This window comes from Stylophora pistillata, chromosome 1 (assembly GCF_964205215.1).
Source record: "Stylophora pistillata chromosome 1, jaStyPist1.2, whole genome shotgun sequence".
NCBI lineage: Eukaryota > Metazoa > Cnidaria > Anthozoa > Scleractinia > Pocilloporidae > Stylophora > Stylophora pistillata.
This window is the reverse complement of record NC_142519.1, coordinates 26,103,589-26,125,055: the sequence shown is the minus strand read 5'-3', so window position 1 is coordinate 26,125,055 and position 21,467 is coordinate 26,103,589. Positions and strand designations below refer to the sequence as shown.

Below are 21,467 nucleotides of genomic sequence, written 5' to 3'. Positions count from 1 at the left end.
GAAAAAAATTATGACAAATATCTTTAGATTCAATTTATAATTGAAATAGAACATTAAAGAAATATTGAAAAAGGCGAATCTCTTTTTTAAACGTTGCTGTAGGAATTCAAAGTGATCGTAATTAACTTGGAGCCTAATTGTGATGTGTCCTAGACCTCGGCTAGAATCAAATCAGATTAAAATAATTTGCTCCAATAGTTGATATTATTTTATTTATCAGATCGATTCGTGAATCAATTTTTTTTTTAAAAAATTGGGAGTCCAATTCTGAAAAATTTTGATCCCCGCGGCTTAAATCGAATTAAAAGTTTGCTCCAACAGTGCATATCATATTTCGCGAACTGCGTCGCCAAAAAGCTTGGAGCCTAATTGAAAAATGTCTTCGCTCTTGTGGCTAAAATAACATTTAAAGAATAAGCTCCAATAGTTACAGCCATTTTATTTCTTAAATTGCTTCGCGAATTTCCTTTGAAAAACCTTAGAGCCTAATTATAAAATGTTTTAGCTCTTGGAGCTAAATCAAATTCAAAGAGTTTGCTCCAATAACTTTTTTCACTCAACTTTAGTCCAAAATCTTTTATTTTTTTCGGTACTTTAACAACCTGTCCTGTGTTACATTTGAAAAGTGGCTGCTTTAAAGGTATTTATTCCGAAAAACATCATGGCGAGGTATAATCTTTCAAAAAATATTGGTTACGAAGACAAACTTTGTGGATTTCTAGTTGAACCTATGTAGCTCATTGGAAATAACTTCCAAACAGTATCTCGTGCAAAGAAAAAAGAAGATTAAGAGGACTAGTATAGTCAGCATTTCTTTGAAAAGGATGAAACAGTATTTTTGAGGCGAATTTTTTTTTGCACGAGATGCTGTTAAATTATACTTTGGCAGAAGTTTCAAAAGAGGCTTCGTTAAAATTTTTGCCGAAAAAGTTGCCAGGGGAAGCTCTGTGCAAATTGGTTCAAATTTTCTCGCCAAAAGTCTTAGTATATATACGAAAATTTTTCCTTCATGCCTTATTAATGATTTAATTGAAAAATACTTCATTAATTAAGAGAGAATTTAAAATGAATAAACTGCTCATTGAATATCAAAACCTGTGATTTATTGAGTGAATATTGAAGACAATAATAGACGAGACTGATCACTTTACTGTTCATACCACTAGCATATTAAATTTAAAAAAAAACGGCGCATGCGTATTTTTGAGCTCCGTATTTTTCTAAGTCTTTTGGCGGGAAAATTCGCCATATTTCAACAGAATAAATAAAGAGGCATGCGTACTAAACGTGACCGTATTTTTCTAAGATTTTTGGCGGGAAAATTTGAAACTTTTAAACCCGCTGAGGTTCACTGTCAAACTGAGAAATAAAAATTTAAGCCAATAAATTCGCGACACAACATTTGCTTTACGATTTTAGTAAAATAAGTACATATGATGCACGATCCTCGCAGTAGATAGCGCTATTTAAGCAATAGCGAAAATCAGACCTGAAAAAAATCAGGCCTGTACGGGATTGGAACCACTGACCTCTGCGATACTAGTGCAGCGCTCTACCAATTGAGCTATCATATGTATCTAATACCGCAGTTCAAAATATATGAACTTCATATCTTCATATCTTCATATCTTCATTCTTCATATCATTGTATCTGATTTATCACTTTCACGGGTTTATTACGAATAAACTCAACTGCCTGCTCCCAGTTGGCTTGTTAGCTCAATTGGTAGAGCGCTGCACTAGTATCGCAGAGGTCAGTGGTTCGAGTCCCGTACAGGCCTGAGTTTTTTCAGGTCTGATTTTCGCTATTGCTTAAATAGCGCTATCTACTGCGAGGATCGTGTATCATATGTATCTAATACCGCAGTATATAGCATTGTATCTGACAGAAAAGAGTGTGCGAGTCAGTAACGTGACAATCAAACACAAAACAGAGTGCGCGAGTCACTTATGTAACAATCAAACACAAAACAGTGCGCGAGTCACTAACGTAACAATCAATCTCAGAAAAAGAGCGCGCGAGTCACTTATGTAACAATCAAACACAAAACAGAGTGTGCGAGTCACTTATGTAACAATCAAACTCAAAAAAGAGCGCTCGAGTCACTTATGTAACAGTCAAACACAAAACAGATTGTGCTAGTCGCTAACGTAACAATCAAACAGAAAAGAGAATGCACTAGCCACTTAATAATCAAACATAAGTATGATACACGATCCTCGCAGTAGAGAGCGCTATTTATGCAATAGCGAAAATCAGACCTGAAAAAAGTCAGGCCTGTACGGAATTCGAACCACTGACCTCTGCGATTCTTGTGCAGCGCTCTACCAATTGAGCTAACAAGCCAACTGGGAGCAGGCCGTTAAGTTGATTCGTAATAAACCCGTGATGATAAATCAAATGAATATATGAACTTCATATATTCATTGTATTTAATCAAACATAAGACAGATTGTGCTACTCACTTACTGAACAATCAAACAGAATTCGCGAGTCACTTATTTAACAATCAAGCAAAATAACAGAATACGCTAGTTGCTTACCCAACAGTCAGAATACCCAACAGAAGACAGAATACGCTAGTTGCTTACCCAACAGTCAAACAGAAGACAGAATGCGCTGGTCATAAAGTTAACAATAAACAAAAATCGCGCTGGTTGCTTACGTAACAATCAAACCGAGAACAGAATGCGGGAAACATTTACATAGCGATGACAAAAAAAATAGAATGCATGTATCGCTTACGTAACAATCAAACAGAAAACAGAATGCGCAAGTTACTTACGTAGGCTTCAACTGGGAAAAAAAGAAAATGCGCTAGTCACTTACGTAACAATCGAACAGAAAACAATGCGCGAGTTACCAATATAAGAAGTACGAAGAAATCAGGATGCGCGGGTTACTAAATTAACAGTCAGACATTAGGCAGAATGGGTGAGTTACCAAAGTAATGATCAAGACAGAAGAAGACAATGCGCGACTTACCAACGCAATAATCACACAGAAAACAGAATGCGCGAGTTACCAACGTAATAATCACACAGAAAACAGAATGCGCAAGTTAACAACGTGATAATCAAACAGAAAACGGAATGCGCAAGTTACCAACGTAATAATCACACAGAAAACAGAACACGCGTCTTACCAATGTAACAACCTCGCAGAAAACACAGAGATTGCACAACTTACCAACGTAAATAATCACATCGAAAACAGAATGTGCGAGTTACCAACGTAATAATCACACGGAAAACTGAATGCGCGAGTTACCAATGTAAGAAGTACGAAGAAATCCGGATGCGCGGATTGCTAAATTAACAGTCAGACATTAGACAAAATGGGTGAGTTACCAACGTTGTGTTCAAGACAGAAGAAGACAGAATGCGCGAGTTACCAACGTAATAATCACACAGAAAATAGAATGCGCGAGTTACCAACGTAATAATCACACAGAAAATAGAATGCGCAAGTTACCAACGTATTAATCACATAGAAAACAGACTACGCGAGTTAACAACATGATAATCAAACAGAAAACAGAATGCGCAAGTTACCAACGTAATAATCACACAGAAAACAGAATGCGCGTGTTACCAAGGTAACAACCTCGCAGAATACACAGAGATTGCACAACTTACCAACGTAATAATCACACCGAAAACAGAATGTGCTAGTTACCAACGTAATAATCACACAGAAAACAGAATGCACTATTTACCAATGTAAGAAGTACGAAGAAATCAGGACGCGAGGGTTACTAAATTAACAGTCAGATATTAGACAGAATTGGTGAGTTACCAACGTTAGGATCAAGACAGAAGACAGAATGCGCGACTTACCAACGTAATAATCACACAGAAAATAGAATGCGCGAGTTACCAACGTAATAATCACACAGAAAACAGAATGCGCAAGCTACCAACGTAATAATCACATAGAAAACAGAATGCGCGAGTTAACATGATAATCAAACAGAAAACAGAATGCGCAAGTTACCAACGTAATAATCACACAGAAAACAGAATGCGCAAGTTACCAACGTAATAATTACATAGAAAACAGAATGCGCGAGTTAACATGATAATCAAACAGAAAACAGAATGCGCAAGTTACCAACGTAATAATCACAGAAAACAGAATGCGCGTTACCAATGTAACAACCTCGCAGAAAACACAGAGATTCCTCAACTTACCAACGTAATAATCACACCGAAAATAGAATGTGCTAGTTACCAACGTAATAATCACACAGAAAACAGAATGCGCGAGTTACTTACGTAACATCTTCACAGAAAACAGAATGTGCGAGGCGAGTTACCAACGTGATAGTCAAGACAGAAGACAGAATGCGCGAATTTCCAACATAATAATCACACAGAAAGCAGAATGCGCGAGTTACCAACACCATAATCAAGACAGAAGACAGAATGCGCGAGTTAACAACGTACCAACTTCACAGAAAACAGAATGCGCGAGTTACCAACCTAATAATCTTACAGAAAACAGAATGCACCAGTTAACAATCTAAATACTGCACAGAAAACACTGAGATTGCCCTCGTTACTTACGTAATGATCAAACCGAAAACAGAATGCGCGATTTACTAACGTAACAATCACAGAAAACAGAATGCGCGCCTGAGTTATCAACCCAACAATGACACAAAAAACAGAATGTGCGAGTGATCAGAAAACACTGAGATTGCGCGAGTTACCAACGTAGTGATCACATGGAAAACAGAATGCGCGAGTTACCTACGTAATAATGGTACGCAGAAAAACAGGTTTTGCGAGTTACCAACATAAGAATGAAACGAAGAACAGTGCGCTTGTCACTAACGTAGCAATCAAACAGGAGATAGAGTGTTCAAGTCACTTAGTTAAACTTAGTAATCAAACATTAAACACAATGTGCGAGTTACCGACATAAAAGTTAAACAGTAAAGGCGAATTTTCGAGTTCTTAACACAAAAATTTCGGACAAATCAGAGCGTACGAGTCACTAACATAGGAAGCAAGTTAAATATGGAATGCGCGAGGTACTAACGAAACATTCAGACAAGGCAAAGTGCATGAGTTCCTTGATAACATTACAGAGTGCAAGAGTAACAAACGTAATGACTTAACACCAAAAAGGAGCGCGAGTCGCTAAAACTAAAGTCAAACAGAAGACAGACCCCTAAGTAACCGCTAACGCAGAAATAAAGCACAGTTAAATTCAACATAGAATTCGTTTAAGTGTTGAATGCGTTTGTCCGCTACGTAACAATGAAAAACAACAAAGTCTGAGAGTAGCCATCGTAAAAGTGAAACAAGGATTAGGGTGACAAGTCATTTGTGAAACAAACAAAGGTAAATGAGAGAGCGAGAGAAACCAACTTGCAAATGAATCGTAAAAAAGAGTGCGCGAGTCTCTATCGTACCTATTAGACAGAAAAGGGTGCGAAAATAACCAACGTAACAACCAAACTCCGAATAGAGTGCTGTATCACTGGTGTAAATCGTAGAGAAAACAGAGGGCACTGCAAGGTAACGCAGCAATAAATAATGGTAATTGAATTTAAAGGATAACCGATATTGAAGGTAATTTTTTCCCTTAACTTCTCAAAAGAAATTCATGTGGACCAACAGAACAAGGTTGTTACAACTCCAGCATTCATGTGCGAAACGAAAGTCCATGAGATACACGATGGTATCGGCAAGATGGTAGAGGCGATCGTGAAGATGGTTTAATTTCACGTAACTGTCAACATGTAGGGCATTAATACAAGCACTAATTAAAAATTAGTGCTCGTATTAACCCGTAGAGGTGATACCTGTAGTAAAGTAGCTAAAGAGATAAAGAGATGGCCATCTGTAACGGAGAGCGGCGTTGAAGCTTTACCAAATACAGCAAGTGTTAACCAGATAAAGGTAATAAATTAACATTGTTTTCTCTTGAGTCTGGTATTGATTTCCTCCGCGGACTGGATACTTGGATTCTGAAAACGTTGGACGTGATTGTTTATTCCTGATGGGTTTAATATTAGCAGTGGAAACCCCATAGCCTTATCTCACCTGATACTCGTTGTATAAAACTCTTAAGGAATGGGTTGTTGTTTACACACAAGTGAAACAAACAGACTTGCCATTGCGTGAAGAAACGAGTCCAAGACTTGTCCAAAATGATTTAGATGTAAAGTCTTGTTACCCTGTCATGTCCGTCTAAATTACGCTTCATTTAGGTGTAATTTAGTAGGATTTGAACTTGTGGAACCCAAGCTAATACCGCAGTCCAATTGAATTCAATCAAATATTTGCTGCTATCCAGTCCAAATTAAACCTACCTTTAGCTGCTGGAATTTAGGCCTGTCCAACTAGTCCAATCCATTCCAAACCGGCCCTGTCCTTAATAAGAGGCCTAATACGGTCTAATACATATCTGTTGTCTGTACTCAACCCCTTATGACTCAGAGTTGTCCAGTTTGAAGGTCCCCTCCCTCTCCTCTTCGCAGTAGTAGTAAATGATCTCATCCTTGCTGTTCTGTAAATAGAATACCTAAGAAAAGAGTGGGGCTCTGGACCATACGAGGGAAAACCTCGTAGTTAGGTCTGCACTGCGGGTAAAGCGAGTCCCTTTCGCGTCGAGCATGCGAGAAATCGTACAGGATGTATCTCGTTCCAGGCCATCTCGCTTTGTCGTTTCATGTGACATAACACAGCATATGCAAGAGTATACGAACGGCGCTGGAGCGCCGTGAAGCAATTTCAGTTTTGTCCGGTAAGTAATGCTAGGTTAAATTGATCAGATGAGGTTTTCATTCGAAACGCGAATTATCCCGTCATGATTTGCCAGCGATCTATAGCACACAACCGACTTGAAGTGAGGTTTGCGACAGCACTATTGTTTTGAAGAAGTTTTACCCACAATCATCGAACTCCTAAAAAAAATAACCTGTCTCTGCCCTCTCACCACATTTTCAAGCAGGATTTCTCTTTGCGGCTAAACTTCAGAATACCCGGCCACATCATTTCCATGTCATTGAATGAGAATAGCGTCGATTGTGTTGCTCCTTGCTCCCTTTGCGGCTAAACTTCAGAATACCCGGCCACATCATTTCCATGTCATTGAATAAGAATAGCGTCTATTGTGTTATGCCTCATTCTTCAAAGCCTCCTCTTTGCTCTATACATGCTATGCTCTGAACACATTATGTATAAATGATTGGGACTGTTTAGAAGTTTCAGGAAGTTCCTGTACATCGTTTTACCGATCACATGATTAGCACGCACACTCGTTCTGCGGAGTACATTACAGCGTAGAAATTGCTCGTTTTACAGAAAATGGTTTGTTTGATTTAAATCGTTTTCACTTAATTTTATGAAACAAATACACTAGCCCGTGAATGGAGTACATTGTTCCTCATTTGGTGTGTAATATAATAGACTAGATAAGGACGGGAGTTACGAAAACAAATACCCTCGAAAACGAAGACCTAAGACCCGGTTTTCGTTTTCGTAGTACGAAAACGAAGACCCTGTAAACAGAAAACCGTAGAAATTAGAAGTTAAACGCACATTAAACAGTAACAACACCTAGTAATATAATACATTACACTTCACGCGTTTCTTCCCATTATTATACTGCCCGTATTATACGGCCCGTCTTGTCTGTTCTGTTTAGCTATGCGAGCCAATTTGGTGTTGATATTCTTGAGGGTTTCCTCGCGTAAACTTACCACACATATTATTATTCTGGAACAGCAGGCAGAATTCTATCGCCAGCCGCCTTTGATTTATACTTAGCATTGCGTGACAGAATAACAGAGAAAGCGTTCTGTACAGGAAAAATGAGTTTTGGGTTCTGTCAATAAATAATACATACATACATACATACATACATACATAGTTTATTTGATGACGCAGGTTACAGAAAACGCAAGACTGAAGTCCCGATGTGGACCTGCCTATCTACTATTTAAAAACTAAGGTGTATACATGTGAATAAATAGAAAGTCAACAGAAATTAAACAATAAGTAATAATAATAGTACAAATATAAATAGATAGGACTATGAACTACAATTTAAGAATATAGTTAAGAACTAGGTAAAATAATTGTCAAAGTTTTAAAAATTTAGGTATGATTTGATTAAGATGAGATTAATAAAGAAATTCCTCATTCCTATTTCTTATCATGGAAGATTCCTTATTATAACTTATAGAATTAATTAAGTCCTTACTAGATCTAAGTCTTTTTTTAAAACATTCTAAGCTAGAAGACTTTTTGATCGAATCAGGAAGTGAATTCCATGCAATGGCAGCTCTATGCCTAAAAGTCAGCCTGCCACTTTATTTCGTAGCTAAAATAGATTCTGACGGTCGTTAAGCTTTCTCTGCTGGACAATTCTCGTTAAAAAATAAGTAATTCTTTTGGCTAATGCAGGGTCTTCGTTTTCGTAGTACGAAAACGAAGACCCCCGGTCTTTGTTTTCGTAGTACGAAAACGAAGATCCTCGGTCTTTGTTTTCGTAGTACAAAAACGAAGACCCCGGTCTTCGTTTTCGTATTACGAAAACGAAGACCCTTTATTAAAAGCAGACAATCCTTTAAAAGTACGATTGTAGAAGTACCCCGAGCACTAGTAATTGTTATTTCAGCTTTTGATATGTTAAGACAGTTCGCGCGTGGTTTTTCTTGGTCTTTCTTCAGCTACCACTGCTTTCGGCTCTTGGATTTGTTTTTCTATGCATTGAGTCCAGGTTTGGAACAGAAATCCCTGTCGAAGGAGTGACTGGAATATTTTAGGGCGTCAGTAAGGTTAAGCAGGCTTTATTCGGGCGCGTACTCTCTTTTTTGGTGGTGTGACTAAACAGTGGCTTCCTTTGAACAATTGAGGTCGAAGGCCGACTATCGCACGTGCGGCTGAGGGAAACATTTTTGCGCGAAACTTAAGCCACATGTTGAGATGTAGCGGTAAAAAATTCAACTATGTCGGTTTTTCGAAAGTTTAAGCTTCCTCAGCTGATACAAAGAGTGTCACCTGGCAGCGAAATTGCAGAAGAGATTCCACGCTTCAAATGCAGTGAATTGCGGGTAAAACAGAGAATAGGAAAAGGTTCCTTTGGAGATGTTTACACAACCGAATACAAACGTTCAGGAGACAGGAAGTGTCATACCGTTGCCGTTAAAAAAATGCTGTAGTTTTAACTTGGGGGCGGGGGACGTCCATGTCTTATACATTTCAAAGTGAGGAAGGTGATTGTAGAATTGTTTAAAGGAAGCCACTGTTTTGTCACACCATAATATAAATAAATAAAATTGTGGATTTATATTGCGCTGTTTCCATGACGGGATGATCAACTGCGCATTACAATAATGCATGGAATAAATACTAATTACATCATTACAACAATGCATGAAATGAATACTAATTACATCATTACAACAATGCTTTGTAATAGATGCCAGTTACATCATGTGTAGTATAAAATATTAAAAGCTAAGCTAACTAAGAATAAAAAGCCTTACTAAAGAAATGCGTCTTTAAGAGTTTTTTAAAAGTGTCGACAGATTTAGCCATTCTAATTACCGAAGGTAAATCATTCCAGAGTTTTGGCGCCGAAGCAACGAAAGCACGGTCGCCTAGGGTTTTTAAAGTTTTAAATTCGGGTAAGATAGCAGTATTCCGTCATTAGAATACAGTCCATATCTTGAATTTAAAGGCTTAATTTTGACAAGATCATTGATATAGGACGGTGCGGATTTGCGAATGGCTTTGAAAGTTAAAAGTAGAACCTTAAAATTAATACGAAATGAGACAGGAAGCCAATGCAGGTGATGGAGCACCATCAACAACAAGATCTTGTTCTCTCACTGTACACGTCCGTCATGCAATGCGCACTAGGCCGAAAAAGAGAGTACGTGCCCGAATAAAGCCTGCTTAACCTTATTGAGGCCCTAAAATGTTCCGATCCCTCCTTCAACAGGGATGTCAGTTCCAAACTTGGACTCAATGCATAGAAAAACAAATCCAAGAGCCGAAAGCAGTGGTGGCTGAAGAAAGACCAAGAAAAACCACTCACGAACTGTCTTAACATATCAAAAGCTGAAATAACAATTACTAGTGCTCGGGGTACTTATACAATCGTACTTTCAAAGGATTGTCTGCTTTTTATAAGACGTCTTCGTTTTCGTACTACGAAAACGAAGACCCTGCATCAGCCAAAAGAATTGCTTATTTTTTAACGAGAATTGTCCAGCAGAGAAAGCTTAACGACCGTCAGAATCTATTTTAGCTACAAAATACAGTAGAAATCAATTATTTATTGACAGAACCCAAGAGTCATTATATCCTGTACAGAATGCTTTCTCTGTTATTCTGTCACACAATGCTAACTATAAATCAAAGGCGGCTGGCGATGGAATTCTGCCTGCTGTTCCAGAATAATAATATATGTGGTAAGTTTACCCGAGGAAACCCTCGAGAATATCAACACCAAATTGGCACGCATAGCGAAACAGAACAGACAAGACGGGCCATATAATAATACGGGCAGCATAATAATACGGGCAGCATAATAATACGGGCAGTATAATAATACAGGCAGTATAATAATACGGGCAGTATAATAAGGGGAAGAAACGCGTGAAGTGTAATGAATTATATTACTAAGCGTCGTTGCTGTTTAATGTGTGTTTAAGTTGTAATTTCTATGGTTTTCTGTTAACAGGGTCTTAGGTCTTCGTTTTCGAGGGTCTTCGTTTTCGTAACACCCAGATAAGGACACCTGTGTTCCTGATTGTTTATTAGTCCTTTGGGAACACTGTTATTTTAGGTGAAGCTGATTCCGTGCAAGAAAACTTTGAACTTTCCCTCTAGATCTATCTTGTGGGCTTAAATGAGTTGGGCCTTCATATTTTCATTTTTAAACTGTCATTTTTTCATTGCTGGGAGATTAGCAAAGAAGGATAAAATAGCTGACTGAACATAAAAAATCTGTTACATAGATGTGAGCTGCATGATACTTGAGCTGGATTCCATTTGGAAAAAGTTGAGCTATTAATGCAACTATTTTGTAACCAGGCACATCCATGTCACCTCCTTTCTTGATGCATTTTAACAAATACAACTTGATTGGAACATTATTTAAGGAATAGATTCCATTCCTGTTGCTGTATTTCAATTGCATTAATTATAGATTGCAGATGACATCGAGTGTAATTTAATTTAATTTATAATTGATTAGATTCGCCGACAGGCGGGGACACCGCAACAGCTTGCGCCAGTTACTGCGGGCCCAGTAAACCCGCCCATCCCACCCCAGGGGAGGACATCCATCACACAGTAATTTCATGTGTGGGAAATTATTGTCTCCTAACCCTAACCCTGCAGGAGATGGGACCTCCATTTATTCGTCCCTATCCGAGAAGACTAAAATATCTAACCATTTCTTGATGTTATAGAAAGGTAGCAAATTCTTCTCAATTATTTTAAGACTTTGAGTGTTGGTCCGGCTGGGGCTCAAACCCTCTACCTCCCGCACAACAGTCCAGCGCACTATCCATTGTGTGTCACTGATATTCTTACTGCATCTTGACATCTTCTGTGATCTCTTATTGTACAGACCCCCAGCGATGTGGATAATATTTGTTTCAAATTATGAAAAATAAAAATGTTTTTAATGGTGACATCATCAGTGCATCTATCCTCCATTAGAGCATAAATAAGAACCAAGGCTGGGTTGTCGAAAGGTGAGTTAGGATAACTCGGGGTTAGTGTGAAATTTGATTTCAGATCTGAAACCTTTAAAAAAAAAATGCAGTGTAATTCCATTTGTCTACAATTTAATGATTGAATGCTCTAAAAAGAATTGGGTAAATTATCCCAAAAAGGCTTTTGAACAGAGAAGTATAGAAACCTGGATTTGAATTTAACCCAGGGTTAGCACTAATTGGCCTTTGAAAAACTGGGCCCAGTCGAATTGTGTATACATTTTAGTTTATTATAATAATGGAAGACAGTTTAAGCAGGGCTAGAGAGGTGTCTATACTCATCCCAAAATAAGAGAGAATAAATTACAGGTTATAACTAATGATATTGTACTGAACTGTAATGCATGTTTTGTTGCAGACTTTATAGTCTCTTGAAGATGAGATTCACACAAGTTATTTTTATCCTAACCCTCCTCTCCTTTGTGGCAAGTAAATATGATCCAACATGGGAATCACTAGACTCCCGTCCCCTCCCCCCTTGGTATGATGAGGCCAAGTTTGGTATATTCATGCACTGGGGAGTGTACTCAGTACCAAGTTTTGGAACAGAGTGGTTCTGGTACAGATGGAAACATGACCAGGATCCAACTTTCGTGGAATTCATGAAGAATAACTTTCCACCTGACTTTCAGTATCAAGACTTTGCCCCAATGTTTCATGCAGAATTCTTTGATCCAGATGCTTGGGCAGATCTTTTAACAAAGTCGGGTGCAAGGTGGGTATGGACAATTCATGGTTTGTTTTATAGTTTTAAACTTTTGCATCTACTTTCTCTTTACAAATCACTCCTGGATCACACGTTATATTAAGTCTACTAGGTGTCAACTACTTCATGATTTATGTTGTAGATGAAAAGCAATCTAATTTTGCACTGTCTTTTGTATTTGAGAACCATGATTATACCACTAGGAGTACATCGTTGTAGCCGTTCTTAGTAAATACAGTTATTAGATGCTACTATATTGGATTGATATTCCAATATCAATACAGGAGAAGCCTACTAGAAAACTATTTGAAAGTGCACTTTTCATGTATTACTTTTCTCAGTACTAGTCAATGTCTTCCTATTTATTTATCTGTTGTTTAAGGTGTGATTCCTCTTTCCCCCTCATATATTTGTATCGGATTTGTCTAACTGTATAAATAAAAAATATAAATATAACACAACAGCCATCGAATTAGCTTGCTTTATTTAATGCCCTTCTCCATTTTCTTTCTTTTGTTGGTAATCATTTATAAGGTTTTAATTGATGAAATGGCGAAAATAAAAATAAAAAAATACAAACATACAAATACAAAAAGAATCACACATTAAGGTCACAAGGATAACAGAAATGATCACCAACTTAAGATGATTTTGTCAAAAAAATTCTGTTTGTCGATCATCACTTTAGGAAATGTAGAGGGAATGGTACAGAGAATATGCAGACTAATCTTAAGGTGTAAAGGGTTAATACCAGAAGCAGTTTGGTCTGCCTGAGTAGTAAATTAAAAGTTTGACTTCAAACCAACCATGTATTTGCATATAACTTTCTACAAATATTGACCTGCTCATGGTTGCTACCTTCTATGCTGAACTGCAAATGATATGTTGTTCTGGCATAGTTGTATCCATCCTCATTTGTGGAAAATGGCAGGTAGTATCCGCAAGCTGTCTGAAAGTTATTTATTACATATAAAAGTTATGAAAAAGGGGAGTGGAACCTTGATAATTGAAAGGTAAAACATTTGTTTTAATTTATTATAAAATATGATGCTCTTTTAAGATTTATTTACCTCAGCTGTTGGCTATGGACCAATCATCTCTTTGCCACTAAGGATATTTTGTCCATCCTGTTTCTTAGATATTTTGTTCTGACCAGTAAGCATCATGAAGGTTGGACAAACTGGAGATCAAATGTATCATGGAACTGGAACTCTGTTGACAATGGCCCACACAGGGATCTTGTGGGTAGGGAAAATTTACAGCTATGTAAATCCACGTGGAAATAAATATTACAAGATCTCACCTTTTTTTTAATTCGCAGGGGAACTGGCAACATCTATTAGAACAAAAACCAACATCACATTTGGATTGTATCATTCACTCTATGAATGGTTTAATCCTCTTTATTTGAAAGATAGTGCCAACCATTTTGAGACACAGGATTATGTTGAGGTACATTCAATTTGGTATTACATAAAATTATTGTGTATCTTTTCATGTTGTGATCTCTTTATATTTGAATACCTATGTGGGTTTACATATGATTCTATTTTCAGTGATACTAGGAAGAGGGCTTTGGGGTCTACTTAAGAAACTGCAAAACAATAGGAAAAAATCATCCATAGCTACAAAACCACTAAAACATTTGATAAAAACTTAAATCTGCATACAAAATTGTTCAGTGGTAACAAGTGGAGCATTATTAAAAACTGGAACCCAAATAGGAAGAGCTTAAAAAAAAAAGAAACTGAATACCAAAAATTGAAAGCCAAATCCAAAAACCATTTGTATTTTTGATGAAAACCATTGTAAGCAAATGCTGAACAATGGAAAATCAGCAAACTACAGTGGACACCAAAGCCAACAAAGTGATGGTTGTTGGCACAGAAAAACTGATCTAAAAAATGGCCAAACTACAAAACTGGAAATTCCAATGCCCCCCTCTATTAGGAATTAATTCTTAAAGAAATAGTTTGTAAATTTCCAGCATTAAGATTAATGAAACAAGTATGGTTGCTACAGCCTGAGTCAGGGAATGTCATCTTGAGTTAAGGGAAATTGAGATTCACAAATTCAAGGAAAATTAAAGTCAGATATATATATATATATATATATATATAACCAAAATAGTGGAATGAGATCATCATGTACTAAAAAATGCTCAATAGCAGGGCTAGAGCTCTGGATAATTATACTTCAAGATTTAGGTTACTTGAACTTTTACTGCAACTCTAAGTTTCATGTCTCTTGCCTCTTTCATTAATCTTTCATGCCTCTTTCATTAATCTTGGCAAGAGGCATGAAACTCAGAGTTGCAGTAAAAGTTCAAGTAACCTAAATCTTGAAGTATAATTATATATATATATATATACATTGATGTCTATATCTTTTCATGTTGTATTATATTTGATTACCCAATTTTGAATTTTGGTTTTCATCAAGTAAATCTGGTGTACTGATGTACCAGTTTCTGAAAAGAACTCAGTCATAAGATATTTGACTTTAAAAACCAAAAACCTTTACCTACTAATAATTGAAGAAAATATTACAAGATAACAACTCCAGAGAACATCTTCCCAACTTGAAATATGAGTACACAAGAATTACACAAAAAAGAAACAGGGAATAAAATGTGATATTTTGAACAGGTCTTATTACAAGACCAGTATCAAACTTAATAAGCTTACTTAAGTGTCAAGCAAACAAGAAGAGCCAGTTAGGCAGGTGTGAAACAAGATGATAATTGTAACAAGAATTAAAAAAAAAAAAATTATGGGACAAGGTTTAAAAAAAAAAAACAGTACATGCCAGACTAAACCAATATGAGCAAGTATGATCATAATGTAATAAACAACTTCTTGTTAATGTGCAACAAATTAACAGTGATTTCTTCACAGGCTCTTTAAACATTAGTCACATTTATTCAAAAGTTGTAATAAATTCAGCAAAGAGGTTTATTTGCAGCAGTATATCAAAAGAGTGAAATTGTTTAGTTTATGTAATTATACAAACTACACTTCAACTGTTGTAGAATTAAATCTTATAATTTTTTTGCAGCAAGTTTTGATGCCAGAGTTGTACGACCTGATTAACACATATAAACCTGAATATCTATGGTCAGATGGTGCAAGTGGACCCGACACTTACTGGGAGAGCACAAAGTTTCTTGCTTGGCTTTATAATGAGAGGTAAGATAACTCTTGTATGGAACTTCAAAGGATATAATTCTGCTTTGATACTGTTACTTATTAAGAAATTATTTGCAAGTTTCTGCCATTTATATTAATGAAACAATAGTTATGGTTGCTACAGTTCTGTATATAGTAAATAAGCAGGGAAAGGATTTTTTAATGACTGGGATGTTTGAGTCAGGGAAAATTAATATTTTGAAAGTGAGAGAAAATTAAAGCTATTCTTATGTGGCTGGAAATAATAATTTTCTTTCAGTTTTGATCTCAACTGTTTATTCCTTTGGGAAGAAGGCAAATTGTGGTTTTCACATTCTTAGTCTTAACAGTTTTTTGAAGGCCTTAATGTGGATGTTTTACTGTGAATTTTTTATCAAATATTTGTTAGTGTGGAAAGAATTGCAGTAAGGGAAGGCCAGAAACATCTATACAGTGATTATGGGAAACATTTTATTTATTTGGTGAGGGAGATCTTATTACTATTGGGGTAAAATTGCAAAGGGGCTTGAACATTTTTGGCTACCACATCTATTAAGAACAGGATGGACAAAGTATGATAGAACAGTCTTTTGACATCTGATATGTTTTCTTTTCTTTGTACAAGCCCTGTTAAAGATACTGTTCTGACAAATGATCGATGGTGTGACAATGGATGTCTCTGCCATCATGGTGGGGTGTACACTTGTCATGATCGCTATAATCCAGGTGAATTGTAATATTGTTTTATTAGATATAAAGTTATTTACCCGATGAGTAGTTAACAATAGATGAAGAGTGATGGATGGACTAATTCCCTGTGCCAAATCATGGCCCTCAGTACCACCTGGTTTTATGTTAAAATTTGATCTAAGTAATCTTTCTTTGAATTAGTTGGTGAAAGAAGGGTAGGGGGTGACACTGTAGTTAGAGCACTGGCCATTCCCAGATTAAAGTAAAGGTTGAGTTTGTTCTTGATGCTCCAGGGGTTTCTTGGGTTCTTAAGTTTTCTTCCCTCTACAAAAACTAAGACTCGAACTTGGAATCCCACCTGGAAACAGGGGAAGTAGAAAAATTTTGTCGATGACACTTCTATTAAATCTTATTTTTTATCCAGTATTTTCTAATAGTTCACATTTCATTCAATTTTAGGGGTTATATGGGAGGCATGACTACAACCCCTGTGGAAGTACATTTAAGCCTGAATTTTTTTTTCAGGCTTCAATTTCTGCCACTCCTTTATTGCAATTTGCCAACAAGGATTATTTTATCACCTACTGTTTACAACTCAAAATTATATGATTTAATCTTTGTATGGCTGGGTGGCTACCTTGCCCAGTTGGTACTAGCACCTAACAATTCTTTTGGAGCCATTTCGTGAACCCCTCTTCCAATTTCTTCAATTTCTTTAATTACAGTTTTCCTGCAAGGTTCATTTTATCACCTAACACCCACAGCTTGGATGTGATGTCATATCATAGCTAGCTTTCTCAGTTTGTCATTCAGTTGCGAGTAGCATCCACCCAGTTTCTAGGAGCCATTGGCTTAAGCCTGGCTTCTATTTAAGAAATTTGAATGGCTGTTTACCTGTGAAGATCGATTTGTCACAAATTTTCACTTTGCATATGAAGTTCCTGGTATTAGGGATTTACAATTATTGACACTGTGTGTTAATACTGATTCGTATGCAATCAGCTAAACATCTTAAGTGATATAGCCTGGATTTCATTCAATCCAGCAAGAGTTGACTGTGTTAGGTTATTTAACAATTATTCCACGAGTGCGCGTTGGATACGAGATGATAGATAGCCAACGAGGCGCGTAGCGCCGAGTTGGCCATAATCATCTCATATCCAACAAGCGCGTGTGGAATAATTGTTTTATTAAAAACGTTAAATTAAATTATTAAATTTTATTAAATTTTTAGCTCTCTTTTAATTTTAAGCTGACCTGTACGCTTACCATATTTGTAGATTAAGGTATATTGGCTGATATACCATAATGGCTAAGCCAATAAAAAGTCTTGAATTGCATTATCCAATGATGTAGTTTTTAATAAAATATGATAGATATTGATAATTACGTTAATGATTTTTTATGTTAAAAAAAGGCAAATTGCAAAATCACAAATGGGAGAATGCACTGACTGTGGACAAAGGTTCATGGGGCTACAGACGTAATGTGGACATTGGCTCTTATCTGAGCATCAATCAACTGATTTATCAGTTGGCATCAACTGTTAGGTAAGGATCTACAGCGCAAATTGTGAAATCTGATCAGAATTCTGTATTGTTAGTAAACCATGTGAAAGTTGTTGTTTGTGATTGCACAGTTTAAGTTTGGAGGAGAAGCTTCTTTTTGTTGTTTAAAAGAAGAACCCCCTCTCTTAAAATTCTTCATTCACAACTTTCTATATGCCAGCGTTACTCTGGAATAACTTTTTTCTCAATCTTTCCCTTCCTTTTGTTAGCTGCGGGGGGAACATGTTGTTGAATGTCGGCCCAACTGCAGACGGTCGCATTATACCTGCCTTTGAGGAGAGATTACTTCAGATGGGACAGTGGCTGTCTGTAAATGGTGAAGCTATTTATGGGACCAAACCTTGGAGAGCTCAGAATGACACTGTCAACAAGGATGTTTGGTAGGCACAAATTTAATCGACTTAAGTAATGCTTGATAGTAAAGAAACCTAGCACTAAGTTGTTACGCTTTAATAGGTTTCGGGTCTTACACCCTTACAACTCCATGTCATTTTTGTAGCAACACGTAAACACTTTAAACCCAAAGAGTGATCAAGAAGCTTTGATTGTTAAACGAATTCTCCTTGTTAGTACCTAAGGAAATGTATGGAGAAGAATATGGAGAATATGAATGCTGACGTTTGGGTGTAAAAGGTTAAGAGTTAGGTTTGGCGGTATTTTGGTGGGTGATGCATGTGTGCCAACTTGGGTTTCATTTAAATGTTAGATCTTTCGGTTAGATATTTTTTGTCGACTTTTACTAAACTAGAGTTGACACGATTTATTTATTTAAATTTGTTTCTGGTCGATTAATGTCCCCGTTTTGTGTATCATCATGGTGAAATACCTTTATTAAATCATTTATCTTTTTGATCACCAGGTACACGTTGAAAAATGAGACCGTTTATGCCATTGTCCTTGAATGGCCTTCGACGGATCATCTGAACCTCGGAGCTCCAAATTCTACTGAAGACACTCAAGTCACAATGTTAGGTTATGATGGAAAATTTCTTTGGGAGCCCGCCAGTGCAAAAGGTGGCATGGTCATTGATTTCCCTCCCATTGCTATAAACAAGATCCCTTCTGAATGGGCCTGGGTTTTAAAATTGGAAAACATCAAGTGAATCCATCTTCTATCGAGCAATGCTGACATGAGCAAGTCGCATAGTTCCATTGATAATTACTAGTCATTTTTTATTACTTTTAACTAAAACCAGTCAAACTGCTTGCAAAATACATTATAACAATTTATGCATTAGGATCGGCACATGAAAAGTACGGCATCTGAATTAAAGTAGTTCTAAAGGCGAAATTCTCGGTCAAGCCAGGCGGGAAGAACGGGTGAGCCGTTCCAAATTGATTCAGATGCCGATCTTTTTATGTACTTAATTGAAGGAATAAGGTTCGGCTCATGAAAAGATCGGCGTCTGAACCGGGCCTGACTTACAATTAAATGAAGGGGAAAGATTCTAAAGAAACTGTGGTACTGCGTCGGTGGGGGTAACAGGGTAATTTTGATGTTATCAACTGAATTTATAATGTAAATTGACGTTTCAAGCGTTAGCCCTTCGCCATTCGCTCTGATGAAGTGCTAACGCTCGAAACGTCAGCTTTGAAACTCTTTACGGTGGCCAATTTACATTGTCAACTAAGTTGATAAAACCAAAATTACTAAGTTACTTACACTTCCGAGGAATTTGAAAGGAATTTTTTAAACAAGTCTTTAGTAGAACTGAGCATATTTTGTAGTACAATAATGACAACTTTAGTTTGCAAAGGTATAATTAATTGAACTTAGGAGCTAACAAATGGCCTGGTTCACTTTTGAACTTCTTTGTAAGTAGTTTTTGTTTCATTTGAAACTCGAAGTTTTTGTACTTCATGTTCACTTACTGGAAATATTTCACGATAACTGTTTCTTTGATAGCCATAATTTTTCTCTTAGTTCCTCAGAGGTGTTTTAAAAATGAGGCTCTAAATGATTGTTGTAAGGTAAAGGTAAAGGAAAAATGATTTTGAAAAAAATTTAATAAAATCGGCTTCTGTTGTTGATGGTATTGAAGTAATGTTTATGTATGTAGGATGCGCATTAGATTCACGCTAAGTCTAACTTTTTTCAGTTTCTCGGTTTCTTGAAAGGAATGGATTTTCATTTGAAAGATGAGACGGTGTTGTAATGCTTTATGATTTAGATTCGATCCTTTTATCACATAGTACACAATATCAGCTCAAATTCCTTTCGGGCAGAAACAAGTGGAACCTCGTGATAAGACCAGTTGAAAAATTGAAAAGTATTTTCATGAGCCAGCATATGAAAGAGCTGGTATTCTCTCTTGTCATGTTCAGGAAAAGATCATCAAATAAAGAAGTTCTTGATTGTTAAACAAATTCTCCCTGTTAGCACTTTAGGAAATGTGTGGTGAACAGTATGGGCAATAATTTCAATATATCAACAAAGTTGAAATGGTAAATTGGCCACCGTTACGATTATAAAAACCTGACGTTTCGAAGGTTAGCCCTTCGTCGGAGCGAATAGAGGAATTGTGGGTTGTGTGTGCTTTTAAAGGCAGAAAATGGAGCTACGTGATTGGTGGGAACATGGCAACGAGAAAAACACGAATAAATTAGTGGAATGAAAAGCGTTCTTTGATACCTGTGGGATTTAGACTGCCGGTTTGAAAGATGAGTATGGGGAATATGCATACTGATTTTGGGGTGTAAAAGGTTAACTAAAGGATCGATTATTCTGCGAGAAAAAGTAAAAATTCAACCAATAGCCTCGATTTGGTGCGAAATTCTCGGCGAATATTAACCGTTCCGAAAAGCGAACGTATTACGCGAGCTTCACTCCTGTAAAACTGCGAGCTTTGAGGTGCGGATAACTTCTAAGGGAAAATATACGTGCATATTAATTTTAAAATAAAAAAGAAGAAGAAGTTTAGATTTCAGAGCAACTTTCAAGATGAAAAATTACGTTTTCTCTCCCAACGATGATATTCTGATCTCTCCTCTTGAAGGAACTTTCAAGCGGACTTTCATCTTGATAGACGTAAGGTTTGACAATTGGGACCATCACATTTTATCGCACATTGGTCACGTGACGTGCTTAAACCAATCGAGCACGACCGAAGATACTTGATTTTTTTTAGTCAAATCCTCTAGATAAGGTCGAGAGCATCGTTCAAAATGTCCTCCTAGCCTGAGGAGAATTACTGTATGTTTTAGAATTATTTTGGTGATTTTCACTGAAACATCGAACTTCTTTGTAATGATCATGAGTACCTCACTATTATCAGCAACTCGCGCAGAGATATCAAAACAAGACAGGGTCAAAGTAACTTTTCCCCAGTTGGAGTAACTTTTAACTCTATTATCACTACGGGAATTTTTCTAAATATACCGTACATTGCCTAAATGCTAAGACAGAAAATAACGGTCACAGCCTTTCCATGTTTCCCCTGATTTCGTCGACACGATAAAAAGAAAGAAGGAAAGGGTGCCGCAAGAGGGGAAGGGAGGGGGAGATTGTCACGATAAAAAGAAAGAAGGAAAGGGTGCCGCAGCAGGGAAGGGAGGGGGAGAGATTGTCTAACGATGAGACCTT

At 36.9% G+C, this 21,467-nt stretch overlaps 1 protein-coding gene across 3 annotated transcripts; it reads left to right on the top strand.

Annotated features, from left to right (window-relative positions):
* Positions 1-6,664: 6,664 nt before the first annotated feature.
* LOC111320585 (alpha-L-fucosidase-like) lies at positions 6,665-19,913 on the top strand. 3 transcript variants are annotated; one of them, XM_088746886.1, is made up of 10 exons: positions 6,680-6,760; positions 11,606-11,732; positions 12,112-12,468; positions 13,598-13,704; positions 13,781-13,911; positions 15,517-15,647; positions 16,252-16,352; positions 17,734-17,866; positions 18,094-18,264; positions 18,744-19,913. In XM_088746886.1, the coding sequence occupies exons 3-10, from the start codon at positions 12,131-12,133 to the stop codon at positions 18,985-18,987; spliced, it is 1,356 nt and encodes a 451-aa protein (XP_088603012.1). In that variant the 5' UTR covers positions 6,680-6,760; positions 11,606-11,732; positions 12,112-12,130; the 3' UTR covers positions 18,988-19,913. The 3 variants fall into 3 exon arrangements, with proteins under 3 accessions (XP_088603011.1, XP_088603012.1, XP_088603013.1); XM_088746885.1 differs by lacking the exon at positions 11,606-11,732 and having other exon boundaries at positions 6,665-6,760; XM_088746887.1 differs by lacking the exons at positions 6,680-6,760; positions 11,606-11,732 and adding an exon at positions 7,304-7,326.
* The last annotated feature ends 1,554 nt before the right edge of the window (positions 19,914-21,467 follow it).

What these genes read in the sequence shown, in the direction of transcription:
- LOC111320585 (XM_088746885.1), top strand. Translation starts at nt 12,131, where the DNA reads ATGAGATTCACACAAGTTATTTTTATCCTAACCCTCCTCTCCTTTGTG. An exon ending in TCATGATCGCTATAATCCAG is followed by an intron (nt 16,353 to 17,733) that starts GTGAATTGTAAT and finishes TGTTAAAAAAAG; the next exon opens with GCAAATTGCAAAATCACAAA. An exon ending in ACTGTCAACAAGGATGTTTG is followed by an intron (nt 18,265 to 18,743) that starts GTAGGCACAAAT and finishes TTTGATCACCAG; the next exon opens with GTACACGTTGAAAAATGAGA.